The following is a 14,197-nucleotide window of genomic DNA, read 5'->3' as shown; positions in this document are numbered from 1 at the left end:
TGTACATCCAGGGTTTTTTCCTTTACATCTTTTGGGGGGCCCAAGAGAGCAGGGCCCTAAGCTATAGCTTGTTTAGCTTACAGGTAAATCCGGCACTGGCTAGAGACAGCAATGCTTTTGAATTCCTGTTGCTGAAGGCCAGAGGAGGGGAGAGCCCTGTTGAATTCAGGATCAATCCTTCTCATTGGGGCATCTGCTTGGCCAATGGGAGAACAGGATGTTGGGCCAGATTGGCCATTGGCCTGATCCTGCAGGCTCTTTTTATGTGCTTATGAGACTAATATTTAGCATTAAGGTAAAGGGTAAAGGGACCCCTGACCATTAGGTCCAGTCGCGGACGACTCTGGGGTTGCGGCACTCATCTCGCTTTATTGGCCGAGGGAGCCGGCGTACAGCTTCCGGATCATGTGGCCAGCATGACTAAGCTGCTTCTGGTGAACCAGAGCAGCGCACGGAAACACCATTTACCTTCCCACCAGAGTGGTACCTATTTATCTACTTGCACTTTGATGTGCTTTCGAACTGCTAGGTTGGCAGGAGCAGGGACCGAGCAACGGGAGCTCACCCCATCGCGGGGATTCGAACCACCAACCTTCTGATCAGCAAGTCCTAGGCTCTGTGGTTTAACCCACAGCGCCACCCGCGTCCCTAATATTTAGCATTATTAACGGGCAATTTATATACTGCTTACATTCAAACAAACCTCTAGCGGTTTACAGCACAGGTTAAACAGGAAACAGTACCAAAAAAAGCCAGGGAATTTCTGCATTCTACAAAACACAACCGACAACTAAACAGAGCACCATCCTCTTTAGGATCAAAATAACCGCTGCACGCAAAAGCCGGTTGCAAAAATACAAGGACAATTGATAACAAACGTAGTAAAGAAGTAAATGAAATATCCTCCGAGCCCCAGGAAGTAAAATACTGCAAATGAAAATTAACTGAACAGGACAAATTTGATGTCTTTAAGTAACGTGGCTGACAATTAAGACCCCCAACCCCCTCCAAAAGAATTTCCCAGTTGCCCTACATAAGTCAATTATACCAGACTTAAACAGACCAATCCAATTAAAATTAAATATTGCAGCTGCAACTGACACCCCCGCTCACTTGGCACAGGCTATGGGAGATCATCTCAGAGCAGATGATCCACACAAACAAAGGTGCAGCTTTTATTTCTGCAGAAATAAGAATGTTTCAGGCTAGTTGACCTGACCTTGACTAAAGAAAAACAGTTAACGCCAGACAGAACGTTCTGCCTCCACAGATAAGCAAGTTGGGAGGATTTTTAAAACTGAAGGTCTCCTAAACCAGAGCCAAATATAAAATCCCATTACATTCCAAAGACACATACCAGAAAGTACAAATTAATCAGCAACCGAAGTTTCGAGAACGACTGTTTAATTTCTATCCAAATATGCTTTTTTATATTAAAAAAAATAGCAATTGTTTGCATTTGAGCTCCTTTGATAGCCATTGCAAAAACTACGCTACTATGATGACATAAATGCAAGTTTAACCAAAATCTATTGCAGGCTGTTGCGTTAATTATAACTAAGATGGAACGTAAGAGAGAGAGAATATAATGATTCAGCTTTACCTTACTGTTATAAAAGGATAAACAAATTGCCAATATAAAGGTGAGGTTTTCTTTTTGCTTGTATGACAGTAGATCTGGTAAGCCATCATAGTTTGAAGAACAATTCTTATATTTCACAGTATTTTGGAAAGTCTGTCTCTCTCTGTATCTGAACACCTCTTAAGGTATCATAACCAAATTTTGCATGGCGATTCCGGAGATCAAGGAGGTTTTAGTTTATGCTAGGACACAACTGGACGCAAGATGCCGGACTGAACCTTTGAAAACCACACCGATTTTTTTGGTCCCTTTGAGTTCCCAACCAGAGCCAGGCAGCAGGCTGCTATTAAGCCGCAATTATGACAAGCTTTGCTATTAAGATGTAATCAAGGTTCTGAGGCTCTGTGATCGTATACCAACTCTATTTTGTGCTCTGTATTTCATACTTTGGAACACAGTGGTAGCTTGGTTCTCAAACGCCAAACACCTGGAAATAAGTGTTCCGGTTTCCGAACGTTTTTTAGAAGCCAAAGGTCCAATGCGGCTGTTGGCTATTGTTTCTGGGGCACCTGCACCAATCAGAAGCTGTGCCTTGGTTTTCGGACATTTCAGAATTCAAACGGACTTCTGGACCAGATTAAGTTAGGTGCTTTTGTTTATGCTATTTCTTTTGTGTTTTTGTTTTTGAGGCTTTTTCAGTTCATTTGTTGTTGTGACTGTGTGGAACCCAGTTCAGCTACTCATTGACTGATTGTGTGACTGCAGAAATGGATAAAAGCCCCTCATCCAAACAGTGACTATCATCAGTGCAGGTAAGAAAGAAAGAAAAATTTAATTTCTATTATCTTCAATACAGTGGTACCTCAGGTTACAGACGCTTCAAGTTACAGACTCCGCTAAAGCAGAAATAGTACCTCGGGTTAAGAACTTTGCTTCAGGATGAGAACAGAAATCGTGCGGCGGCAGAGGGAAGCCCCATTAGCTAAAGTGGTACCTCAGGTTAAGAACAGTTTCAGGTTAAGAATGAATTAAGTTCTTAATCCGAGGTACCACTGTACCGTCTTGCTTATTTTATAGGACAGTACATTAATTATTGCTTTCATTTTATGGATCAATGGTCTCTTTAGATAGCAAAATTCATGTTAAGTTGCTGTTTTAGGGGTTTAAGTCTGGAAAGGATTAATCCATTTTGCATTACTTTTGATGGGAAAGTGTGCCTTGGTTTTGGAACGGACTTCCGGAACGGATTAAGTTTGAGAACCAAGGTACCGTGGTAATTCCTAAAGAGCAACACCGACTGAGCTGCAGGATGAGAGAGTGAACCTTCTCCCAGGACCCAGCATAGGAGCCGCGTCTGGTACCTTGTTCCGGGGCAAGGCCAGGCTGCAGACGGCGCACTCCCAGCTCAAGAGACGCTTGATGAAGTCCCGGCTAGGCGAGGCCTTGACGGCCTCCACGATGTCGGCCAGCTCCCATCCACCTTCACTCGGCTGTTCAAGCATCAAGGAGACCACCAGCTCCGCTCGGCCCCAGCTCGGCAGGGAAAGCGAGGCCAGCAGGCGGCGGAGGAGAGCCTGAAAGGAGGAGAACGAGTTAGACAGCGCAACAGGAAGGATCATGGCGTCCCTGCCCCCCCTCCAGCCACCTCCGAAAGACCATAATCCAGGCATGTCCAAAGTCCATTTTGGGGGCCTAATCCGGCCTGCTGCCGGTCGATTTAATCTGGCCCCTGTGGCAATATATGCGCACAAAACCATGGCTAAAAAAGCCACCTCTATTGGTCTGTCACCCCCCCCAACTGTATCACCTGGGTTATGAATGCGCCCTAAAGACGTTAAAGCAAAGATTATGGGATAATGCACACAGTGACTTGCGATCTCGATCGCACACAGTCTGTAGTCCGCTGGCAGTAGGAGTACAATATGGGCATGTCTTTAAGTTAACATCTTACATTAAAAAGCTGACAGTACCAAATTATCGAAGGCTTTTCACCAAAGCCAGACTAAACGTCTTTCCTTCTGCAGTGTTGGATGGCAGGTTGAGAGGAGTTCCCTACCAGGACAGACTTTGCTCGTGTGCTCAAGACATCGATTCCATAAAACATATTTTGTTGCACTGCGCAAAATATGAGCAGGCCAGGGCTGAACTGATATTACCCTTGCTGGTACCTTTCCCGGGAAAATCAGAGGCTCACTATGTCAAGTTCCTATTGGAAGACCGGAGAAATGCCAGAACATTAGCCGTGGCAAAGTTTTTATTGGTAGTTGTAAGAACCAATGATCCCTATATTCTGAACGAAATACTTGTTTAACCTGGAGGTAGGCTGTGTGAATTGTGTATTGCTTTGTAACGATTTGTTGGGTCTCTGGACCGTAATAAAGGTTGATGATGAAGAATATATGTGCTGGGGACTGAAGCAACTTCAATCCTAAAATAAGCTCAACAACTTTGAAGTAAAATTGTAAAAAAAGCTCAACATCTGCGGTCGGCCCTCACGCATGTTCACTTCTTCAAATCTGGCCCTCTTTGGAAAAAGTTTGGGCATTCCTGACTTAATCTCTCTCTCTCTCACCTGTCGGTCGGGGCTGTGGAAGTCGAAGGGTGGGTCTTCGTATTCCCACATGCGCTGAAGAAAGGGCTCCAACCGCTGGCACTGCAGCTGTGTCAAGGCTCGCCACAGATCCCCATTGTTTTGGTACAGGGCCTGCAGAACAGGGCCACGCTCCTCAAAGCCCAGCGTCTTCAGCTCCCGCAACTGCATGGAAAGAGGGCGTATTCAGGGCATATTTCCGGTGGCCCACAGTGCAGAGCTCGGCTTCCAAAAGCACTCTGCATGTGCTCAGAGGAGCTCTTTTACCATTTTTTTTTCTGGAGGGGCACATCCAGGGACTGAGACTGAGGGAGCTCAAATAAAGCTTTGCCTCAAGCACATCCCTGCCCCTTCCAGCCCAGCAGCCCGTTCCTTTTCCAAACTCAGCACAGCTTCCCTCCCTCTTTCCTTTCCCACCCGCAACTTGTTCCTATTCTTAATGAATCCCAGGCTCCTTCACTGCCCTCTCCTCAGCCGGCTGCCCATTTCTCATTGGCTCAGGTGCGAATTCTGCCCCGAGGCTCCACCCACAAAATATAGGCCCCTCCCATTCCCCCTCTTCCCCCCCCAAATATTTTATTAATTTTCCAAATTTATAACAAACATAAAAGAAAAACAATAGAATATAAAAAAGACAAACAAACATATAATCTAACTGCTAAAATCCCAATTTAATTATCATTATTAAATCACTTCCTCGAATCCCCCCCTAGCTGAGTTTCCACAGAACTCATTGTAGCAGTTTTCCAATAAAATTAACTTATTCAATTAGCATCTTTCTTTCTTTTCTTAATGTTTCCAATCCATGATGTTATACAATTCAACATAATTTACTCCTAGGCCAGTTAGGTACTGACAAGTAATTCTGCTTATATTATCTTAGAATATCTAGCTAAATAATCCTTGAATTTCTTCCAATCTTCTTGAGATTCCTCCTCTTTCTGCTCGTGGATTCTTCCAGTCAGGTCGTCCAGCTCCAAAAAGTCCATCATCTCCTCCCATTCACCCCCAATTCACAAGCACCTCCCCTTTCTCCAGAACCTATCCTGATTGGCTGACCTGGCCCCGCCCACTTCCCCAGACCATCCTTTAAGTCCGCCCCCATTTTCCAAGCTCCGGCCACATCCTGCAACGACCCTCGACAGCCCATGCTGTGTTCTCCCAAAATATTTCCCCCCTACAACACGACCCCTTTCTCCAGAGGCCCGTCCCGTCCCGGCTGACCTTCCTACGCCGTGCGCTGAGGCATCGGCTGACGGCCTCATCCACGTCCCCAAGGCTCTCTGTCCAAGCCGCCTGGACTTCCTGGCGGGTCAAGACCCCCAGGCCTCCGCCGGGCTCCTGCTCCCCTCGCTGCGTGGCCAGCTCAGCCACGCCTTCCAGCACCCCAGGGAGCTCCGAATTCAGCCACGCCAGGGGAAGCTCTGCCCCAGAGTAGCGCAAGGCGGCTGCCACCAATTCGGGGGCCACGCCGACTTTTTCCGCTTCCTGCAGGGAAAAGGAAGGAAGGGTTCGAGGCCCGGGTCCAAAAGTGCAGGAGGTCCGAGCCTGGGTCAAATCCAGCAAGGGGCTTTTCAAGCTGGTCGGCAACTCTCTCAGCCGGGTCAGGAGGGAGAAGGAAGGCCAGATACTTGCGCAGGAAAAAGGGGTCTCCGCAGCCACCCCCTGCAATTCTGATCTCTCCTCCTCCCTGCCCCAAATTCGGTCACGCTAACAGAAAATGCTGAAAAGGAGGTTCCCAAAGCTTTTAGGCCCCAGGGGAAACCTAAGACATGCCCATTTTGCAGAAGGAAAACCGACGATGCTCAGAAACAAGCCCACCCCGCAAGTAAAACACTTCAAAATAAATAAATCAAGGCGGGGGAAAGGAGGCAACTGCCCCTCCTCAAATGAACAACTATGTCCACACAAAAAAAATCTGAATAAATAAAGGAAGGTTCTTGGACTTTGATGGGCAAACAAGGGGGTCTGAGAGCACTGTGGTGCCCTCAATTGCCACCTTGGGGACTCAGCTGAAAGAGGGGGACACACGCAGAACCCCCATTTGGTGTAAGGTAAAGGTAAAGGTACCCCTGCCCGTATGGGCCAGTCTTGACAGACGCTAGGGTTGTGCGCTCATCTCACTCTATAGGCCGGGAGCCAGCGCTGTCCGCAGACACTTCCAGGTCACGTGGCCAGCGTGACAAAGCTGCTCTGGCGAGCCAGCACCAGCGCAGCACACAGAAACGCTGTTACCTTCCCGCTATAAAGCGGTACCTATTTATCTACTTGCACTTAAGGGTGCTTTCGAACTGCTAGGTGGGAGGAGCTGGGACTGAACGACGGGAGCTCACCCCGCCGCGGGGATTCGAACCGCTGACCATGCGATCGGCAAGTCCTAGGCGCTGAGGTTTTACCCACAGCGCCACCCGCGTCCCAATTCCTCAGCTGAAAATCCACACACACACACACACACACAAAACTACTTTGCCTTGTACCAAAAAGTCCTTCAAAAAGCACTCTGAATTATTCTCTCTTTCTCTGTGTGTGTGAAATTAAACACGGCTTTTTAGAACACACCCTCCCTGCTCCCCACTCAAACGCACCATGGTGTAAAAATAATCCGCCGTTTTCAAGCTGAAAATGCAGAATGCCATTTTAGAATTAGGGCAGGGGTGTAGAAGCATTTTGGTCTGGGATACCGACATTTAGACCATCTAAACCAGGAGTAGGGGTAAAGGTAAAGGGACCCCTGACCATTAGGTCCAGTCGTGGCCGACTCTGAGGTTGAGGCTCTCATCTCGCTTTACTGGCCGAGCGAGCCGGCGTCCAGCTTCCGGGTCATGTGGCCAGCATGACCAAGCCGCTTCTGGCGAACCAGAGCAGCGCACGGAAACGCCGTTTATCTTCCCGCCGGAGCGGTACCTATTTATCTACTTGCACTTTGAGGTGCTTTCGAACTGCTAGGTGGGCAGGAGCAGGGACAGAGCAACGGGAGCTCACTCTGTCGTGGGGATTTGAACTGCCGACCTTCTGATCGGCAAGTCCTAGGCTCTGTGGTTTAACCCACAGAGAGTGGAGAAGCCTTATTTTCAGCCTGGGGGGGAAAGTTCCCTTCTTCCCAGGGGCAAAAGTGGGCGGAGCATCACATGTAAATAAGGGTGTGAGGGGTGTGGCCTGAGGAGAGGGCCAGGCAGGGAGTCTTGCAGGTCCACTTACCCAGCCACCCCTTGCAAGCCTGATTGCCTGTGGACAGTCAGATGATTCCTCCCCCCCCCCCGGCAAATTCTCACCCGGATCATGGCCACCATCTTCTGCCCATCCTCCCGCAGTTTCTCCTGCCTCCGCTGCTCCGCCTCCTCCTGGGAGATGGGCAGAACCTTCCGCAGACTCCTCAGATCGGCTTTGACCTCCGCCGTCCCCTTCCTCGACCTTTCGTCATCCTCCTTCTCTGGCTTGGCGTGGGGCCGCGAGGGCTCGGGGCCCCCTCGCTGGCTGGTGCAGTTGCACATCTCGCACACCCGCCCGGGGCACTTGTTCCAGAAGGTGCAGTGCTCACACTGCCAGCCAGAGGCCTGGAGGGGAAGGAATCACAGAATCATAGAGCTGGGACCCCGAGGGTCATCTAGTCCAACCCCCGGCAATGCCGGATCCTTTTGCCCGACGTGGGGCTCGAACCCACGGCCCTAAGGTTAAGATGCAGATCGACACGCAGTACCACCCCGTCAGCGGATGGACAGAAGAGCGAAAGCTGGCTGGGATCGGTTGCGAGAGGAAATTCCTTGCACAGAACCCGCTTCGTGAGCAAAATATACACCGGGGGCTTAGTTTGGTCAGAATTGAGTCTATGCTTCCAGAGGTAACGCTAAATACATCGTTTCTGGTAAATAGCTGCTAGAGGACCATAAAAATCTGTGTCCTGGGCTTTTTAGACTCATCTACCCATGTACCAGGGATGCGGGTGGTGCTGTGGGTTAAACCACAGAGCCTAGGACTTGCCGATCAGAAGGTCGGTGGTTCGAATCCCCACGACGGAGTGAGCTCCCGTTGCTCGGTCCCTGCTCCTGCCAACCTAGCAGTTCGAAAGCACCTCAAAGTGCAAGTAGATAAATAGGTACCGCTCTGGGGGAAAGGTAAACAGTGTTTCTGTGTGCTGCTCTGGTTCACCAGAAGCGGCTTAGTCATGCTGGCCACATGACCCGGAAGCTGTACGCCGGCTCCCTCGGCCAATAAAGCGAGATGAGCGCCGCAACCCCAGAGTCGGCCACGACTGGACCTAATGGTCAGGGGTCCCTTTACCTTTTACCCATGTACCAGGTAAGTAAAAAGGTAAAGGACTCCTGGACAGTTATGTCTAGTCTATGGGGTTGCGGCGCTCATCTTGCTTCAGGCTGAAGGAGCCGGCGTTTGTCCACAGACAGCTTTCCAGGTCATGTGGCCACCTTGACTAAACCGCTTCTGGCACAACAGGGCACCATGACGGAAACCAGAGTGCACGGAAACGCTATTTACCTTCCCGCTGCAGTGGTACCTATTTATCTACTTGCACTGGCATGCTTTTGAACTCCTACATTGGCAGAGCAATGTGAGCTCACCCCGTTGCGGGGATTCAAACTGCCGACCTTCTGACTGGGAAGCCCAAGAGGCTCAGTGGTTTAGACCACAGCGCCACCTGCATCCCCTACCCATGTACTATCTGAAACCCACATTGGTTGCTGGATGTGAAATACATTGGCATGATCGTCAGCTCTCCTACCCAGCTAAAGAAATGTATCCGTAATAAATATATGAAGTGTGGCGCCAGTTGGTTTTAAGCCAGCAACCCGAGGGAAAGCGCCGCCAAAGGACTCTAGGAATCCCAAATCGCCCTCCATAATATTGAATTGGATGCATGGTTATGGAATGTAAATATGAAATTTACGGCAGGTACGGCTTTAAAAGAGAACTAATGAAAATGACTTATAGGTGGCATCTAAAGCTGACAAAAATGTATAGGATGAAGGACAAAAAATTTTGGAAATGCAAAGAGACTTTTACCACACATGGTGGATTTGTGATAAAGTTAAGAACTTTTGGGAGTTAATTTACAATGAACTTAAGAAAATATTCAAATACACTTTCCCCAAAAAACCAGAAGCCTTTTTGTTGGGGTTGATGGAGAGGGAAATTAAGAAAGTGGATCACATATTTTTCATGTACGCCACAGCTGCAGCAAGAAATATGCTTCTCCAAACTGGAAATTGCAAGAAGTTCCCACTATTGCGGAGTGGCAGACGAAAATGATGAGTTATGCAGAGTTAGCCAAACTGACGGGAAAAATTCGGGACCAGGACGATCAGAAGTTTCAAGAAAGTTGGAGTAAATTTATGGTGTATATAAAAGACAATTGTAAAACTTTATAAAGACACTGGCAGGACTGAAATAGCTCTTACAGATATAAGGTTAAATAAATAAAATACGCAATATGAGAAAATAAGGGATACTCGCTGAAGGGATGGAGGGAAGTTGCAAGCTCGGTAGAGCTAAAGTAATAATAATAATAATAATAAATTTTATTTATATCCCGCCCTCCCCAGCCGAAGCCGGGCTCAGGGCGGCTAACAACACTAAAGTAGTTATGTGATTTACTGTAAGGTAAAGGTAAAGGGACCCCAGACCATTAGGTCCAGTCATGACCAACTCTGAGGTTGCGGCGCTCATCTCACTTTATTGGCCGAGGTACAGCTTCCGGGTCATGTGGCCAGCATGACTAAGCCGCTTCTGGTGAACCAGAGCAGCGCACGGAAACACAGTTTACCTCCCCGCCGGAGCGGTACCTATTTATCTACTTGCACTTTTGGGCGTGCTTTTGAACTGCTAGGTTGGCAGGAGCAGGGACCGAGCAACGGGAGCTCACCTCGTTGCGGGGATTCAAACTGCCGACCATCTGATCAGCAAGTCCCAGGCTCTGTGGTTTAACCCACAGCGCCACCTACATCCCATGATTTACTGTACTGCATTGTAAAAGTATGTATAAGGAAAATAATAATAAAATATTTTTTTAAAAGAAGGAACCCCAAATCTGGTGACTGGGAGTGGCCGCCAGGACCACATAACACCGGTTCTGAGAGATCTGAATTGGCTCCCAGTACGTTTCCGAGCACGATTCAAAGTGTTGGTGCTGACCTTTAAAGCCCTAAACGGCCTCGGTCCTGTATACCTGAAGGAGCGTCTCCACCCCCATCGTTCAGCCCGGACACTGAGATCCAACACCGAGGGCCTTCTGGCGGTTCCCTCATTGCGAGAAGTGAGGCTACAGGGAACCAGACAGAGGGCCTTCTCGGTAGTGGCGCCCGCCCTGTGGAACGCCCTCCCATCAGATGTCAAAGAGATAAATAATTACCTGTCATTCAGAAGACATCTTAAGGCAGCCCTGTTCAGGGAAGTTTTTAATATGTAACGCTGTACTGTTTTTAACACTGATTGGGAGCCGCCCAGAGTGGCTGGGGAAACTCAGCCAGATGGGCGGGGTATAAATAATAAATTATTATTATTATTATTATTATAAATCACCCTCTGGCCCAGAGGTACACTTACGTCTTCCTGTTGTGGCCCCGGCTCTTTTCCCCAGGCGATGAGGGGCTTTGCGTCTCCCGTCCCGGGCTTCCCCGCCAGGCGGGGCCTGTCGCACATGGCGCACAGGACCGTGGCCGGCTCGTTCTCGAAGGTGCACGACTGGCAGGCCCAGCGTCCCCGGGCCAGCTGCCCCAAGCTGGCTGGCTCATCCTCGGGCGAGGGGTTGACGGGCGTCTTGCAGCCGCGGGGCCGGTCGCAGGCCACGCACAGGATGGAACGGGCGTCGTTGTTCATGCGGCAGGCGGCGCAGCACCAAGGGAGCCGCTGTGTGGTCAGGCTGTGCCAGGGCGGCATCAAGGGCTCCGTCGGAGGCCTCAGGGAACCGGCGTCGGAGGTCACCAGAGTCACGCTGAAAAGAGAGCAGAAACAGAGGCAAAAGAGAAGCACTGGTGAGGCATTTTTGTTGGGGATTGTAGGCAAAGACCTGCCAAAAAAGCTGAAAAACATCTTCATGTATGCGACAACGGCCGCGAGAGTTTTAACAGCACAAGGATGGAAGACGGAAGAAACCCCAACTAAAGAATCGTGGCAAGGAAAATTGACGGACTATGCAGAACTGGCAAAACCGACATACAAGCTATGGGACAAGGATAACTGTGACTTTAAGGATGAATGGGAACCCTTTACAAAGTATCTGAAGACGCAACAAAGTGAACTGAACTCTTTGGCAGGTTTTGAATAAACATTCACAAACTTTTCATTGATAATAATCAGTGAAATAGTTTGAGGAGCTATACAAGGTAATGCAGATGCACTCATTCCTTGGAAGCCAGACAACCAGAGAGGTACACTGGGGAAACCAGTGGCGGGGAGTTCCAAGGGTGGAACTGAAACAACAGGGGAGTGTTATGTGTATAACAACTGTTTGTTTTCTTCTCTGGATCACGCTTTGCTTGCCGCAACACGCATTGATTCTTTTGGGGGAGGATGTCACAAAAAAGGAGCAATGCAGCTGGGTGCTCCAGATGGCTGGAAAGCCAAACAGGAAGCTAATGTTATGGGACTGTACCGTGGGAACCAGGGACAGTCTATTCTGTGCACTGAGCACCGGATGTTAGCTCAGAGTGGCACATGACCCTGTACTGGAAGTACATGGGTAGAGTTATTCTCTCTCTGCAGTTGGTGATGAGAGGGTGCAGACATGATTTCTCTGTACTGCTGGAAAGACAGGAATAAAAGCATGTAAATATATTTCTGTCTGTCTCTATCCCCTCCCTAGCAATGGGAGGGGGAGGAGTGGTGTGTTCTTCTTCACGTTGGGAAGAATCGCCGATTGAAGACCTCCCCTGGTCTTGCCGGGAGTCGCTGGCAGGGAGGTCAACAAGAATTCAAGCCGGGCACCTGGAGGGTGGCCAATTCCTCTGAACTTCGCTGGCTTTTGGCTTGAATTCAACAACAACTTTGTAACATGCAGAAAACAGCAGTCTCAGAGAAACCAAAGACTGGAACTGAGGGAAATCGGGGGGTGGGGTGGGTTTTGTGTGGAAGGGAGGAAAAATGGGGGGGGGGAAGGATGATATGTTTTTGGATAATATGTCTTGTTTTAATTTTGAATAAAAAAACTTTTTTTAAAAAAAGAGAAGCGCTGGTCAGCAGCGAGCGAAAAATATGCTGCAGACCACACAGATGGAGGCCGGCCCGCAAATTAAAAAATGATCCAACGAGTCGCCTCGGGGGATGGCGCCGTTTTCTGTTTTGCCCTGGGGGGGGGCAAAATGCCTCATGCCAGCCCTGTAAACTATCGATGCAATTTGTTCCTTTTGAGTCAGAAGAGTTGCGCAGAAAGTCTTCAGGAATCTTCTTATACCTGAAGGAGCGTCTCCACCCGCATTGTTCAGCCCGGACACTGGGGTCCAGCTCTGAGGGCCTTCTGGCCCTTCCCTCACTGCGAGAAGTGAGGTTACAGGGAACCAGGCAGAGGGCCTTCTCGGTGGTGGCACCTGCCCTGTGGAACGCCCTCCCACCAGATGTCAAGGAAATAAGCAGCTATCTGACTTTTAGAAAACGTCTGAAGGCAGCCCTGTTTAGGGAAGTTTTTAATGTTTGATGTTTTATCGTGTTTTTAATACTCCATTGGGAGCCGCCGAGAGTGGCTGGGGAAACCCAGCCAGATGGGTGGGGTATGAATAATAAATTTATTATTATTATTATTATTTCATAGTTCAGCTCATCTGTGGGCGAATTCCCACATGGGAATAAGGTAAAGGTAAAGGCAAACGACCCCTGGACATCCCGTTCCAGTTCTGCTTAAAGTATTTATTGAAGACTTAACATGACAACTACTGTTGTCTAAGGGAAGTAAGGTAAACCGTTCTCTGCTCTTTAGCCATGTGGCCAGAGTAACAGCCTCACTTCTCCTTCAGAGCATGTCTAATAAAGAAGCCTGTTGCCAAGAGAACCCTGCATGATGCTGGGAGAAATCTTGTTTTTCTGGGCAAAACTATGCAAGGTTCATTTCAAGGCTATTTTTCGACTACATGCGCACATTCTGCAGGAATGGGCGTTGACGGGACCCGGACGACCACATATTCTAAGCCAAAAGGCACCTTTTGGGAGTGGACTATTTGATTTATGGGCTACTATTAAAATGAGGCTGCTTTTTAAATTATATTTTAACCCGTATTTTAATAAACTAGTTTGTTTGTCCATTCCCCCCATTATGTTTTATTGTAATTTTATTGGTGTTAGCCACCCTGAACCCGGCTCTGGCTGGGGAGGGCGGGGTATAAATAAATAATAATAATAATAATTATTATTATTATTATTATTATTATTATTATTATTATTATTATTAACTTTTTTATTGGTTGTATAAATTTGTATTTGAAAATAAATAAAAATATTATAAAAATAAATAATAAATAAATTATTATTATTATTATTATTACTTTTATTATTATTATTATTATTATTATTATTATTATTATTTCAGAACTGTGAGGGAAATGGTCAAGATTGCCGTTCCTACGATGCTTCTGCCCACCAGAAATAAAACTGCCGCTTCCTTGACTAAAAACACAAAGCGACTTTAGGACACCCCGACACGTCCAATACCATTTCCTCCTCATGAAGCAAGCAGAACAGAGGCAGGAAATGTCCACCCCGAGTAAAACCGTCCCAGGAAAGGGGCCAAATCGTTTGCCTTTGTGAACGCAGCTTGGGGGCAGAAAGACTGAAGCGGAGTCAAAGCGTGAGTTGATTGTGCTAACCTGGGTGCCGGGGGGCTACGCCATGCTTGCTCCTTCATGGGCACCCGGCAGTGATGGGTCCGCGAGGGGTGCTTGTGGAAGAGGCGGTCACAGTCTGGGCACAGAGACTGGGCACAAGCGGGGCAGTGTAGCAATGGGGGCTCCAAACCACACAACAAGCAGGATTCTGGGGGCAGGTAACCTAGGTGGGAGGAGGAGAGAAAATCAGAAACGCCCCTCTGT

The 14,197-nt window shown here is 48.3% G+C and overlaps 1 protein-coding gene across 1 annotated transcript in view; it reads right to left on the bottom strand.

Moving 5' to 3' along the window:
- RNF31 (ring finger protein 31) overlaps positions 1–14,197 on the bottom strand; it is a 44,248-nt gene that overhangs the window by 14,595 nt on the left and 15,456 nt on the right. Inside the window, exons 7-12 of the mRNA XM_053362887.1 lie at positions 13,976–14,156; positions 10,728–11,115; positions 7,445–7,726; positions 5,397–5,660; positions 4,155–4,337; positions 2,944–3,156 (exon numbers count right to left, since the gene is read on the bottom strand). Of these exons, the coding sequence (XP_053218862.1) occupies positions 2,944–3,156; positions 4,155–4,337; positions 5,397–5,660; positions 7,445–7,726; positions 10,728–11,115; positions 13,976–14,156 (1,511 nt within the window). The remainder of the gene's footprint in view (positions 1–2,943; positions 3,157–4,154; positions 4,338–5,396; positions 5,661–7,444; positions 7,727–10,727; positions 11,116–13,975; positions 14,157–14,197) is intronic.

Source organism: Podarcis raffonei, chromosome 13 (assembly GCF_027172205.1).
Source record: "Podarcis raffonei isolate rPodRaf1 chromosome 13, rPodRaf1.pri, whole genome shotgun sequence".
Lineage (NCBI taxonomy): Eukaryota > Metazoa > Chordata > Lepidosauria > Squamata > Lacertidae > Podarcis > Podarcis raffonei.
This window is presented reverse-complemented; position numbering and strand designations above follow the sequence as displayed.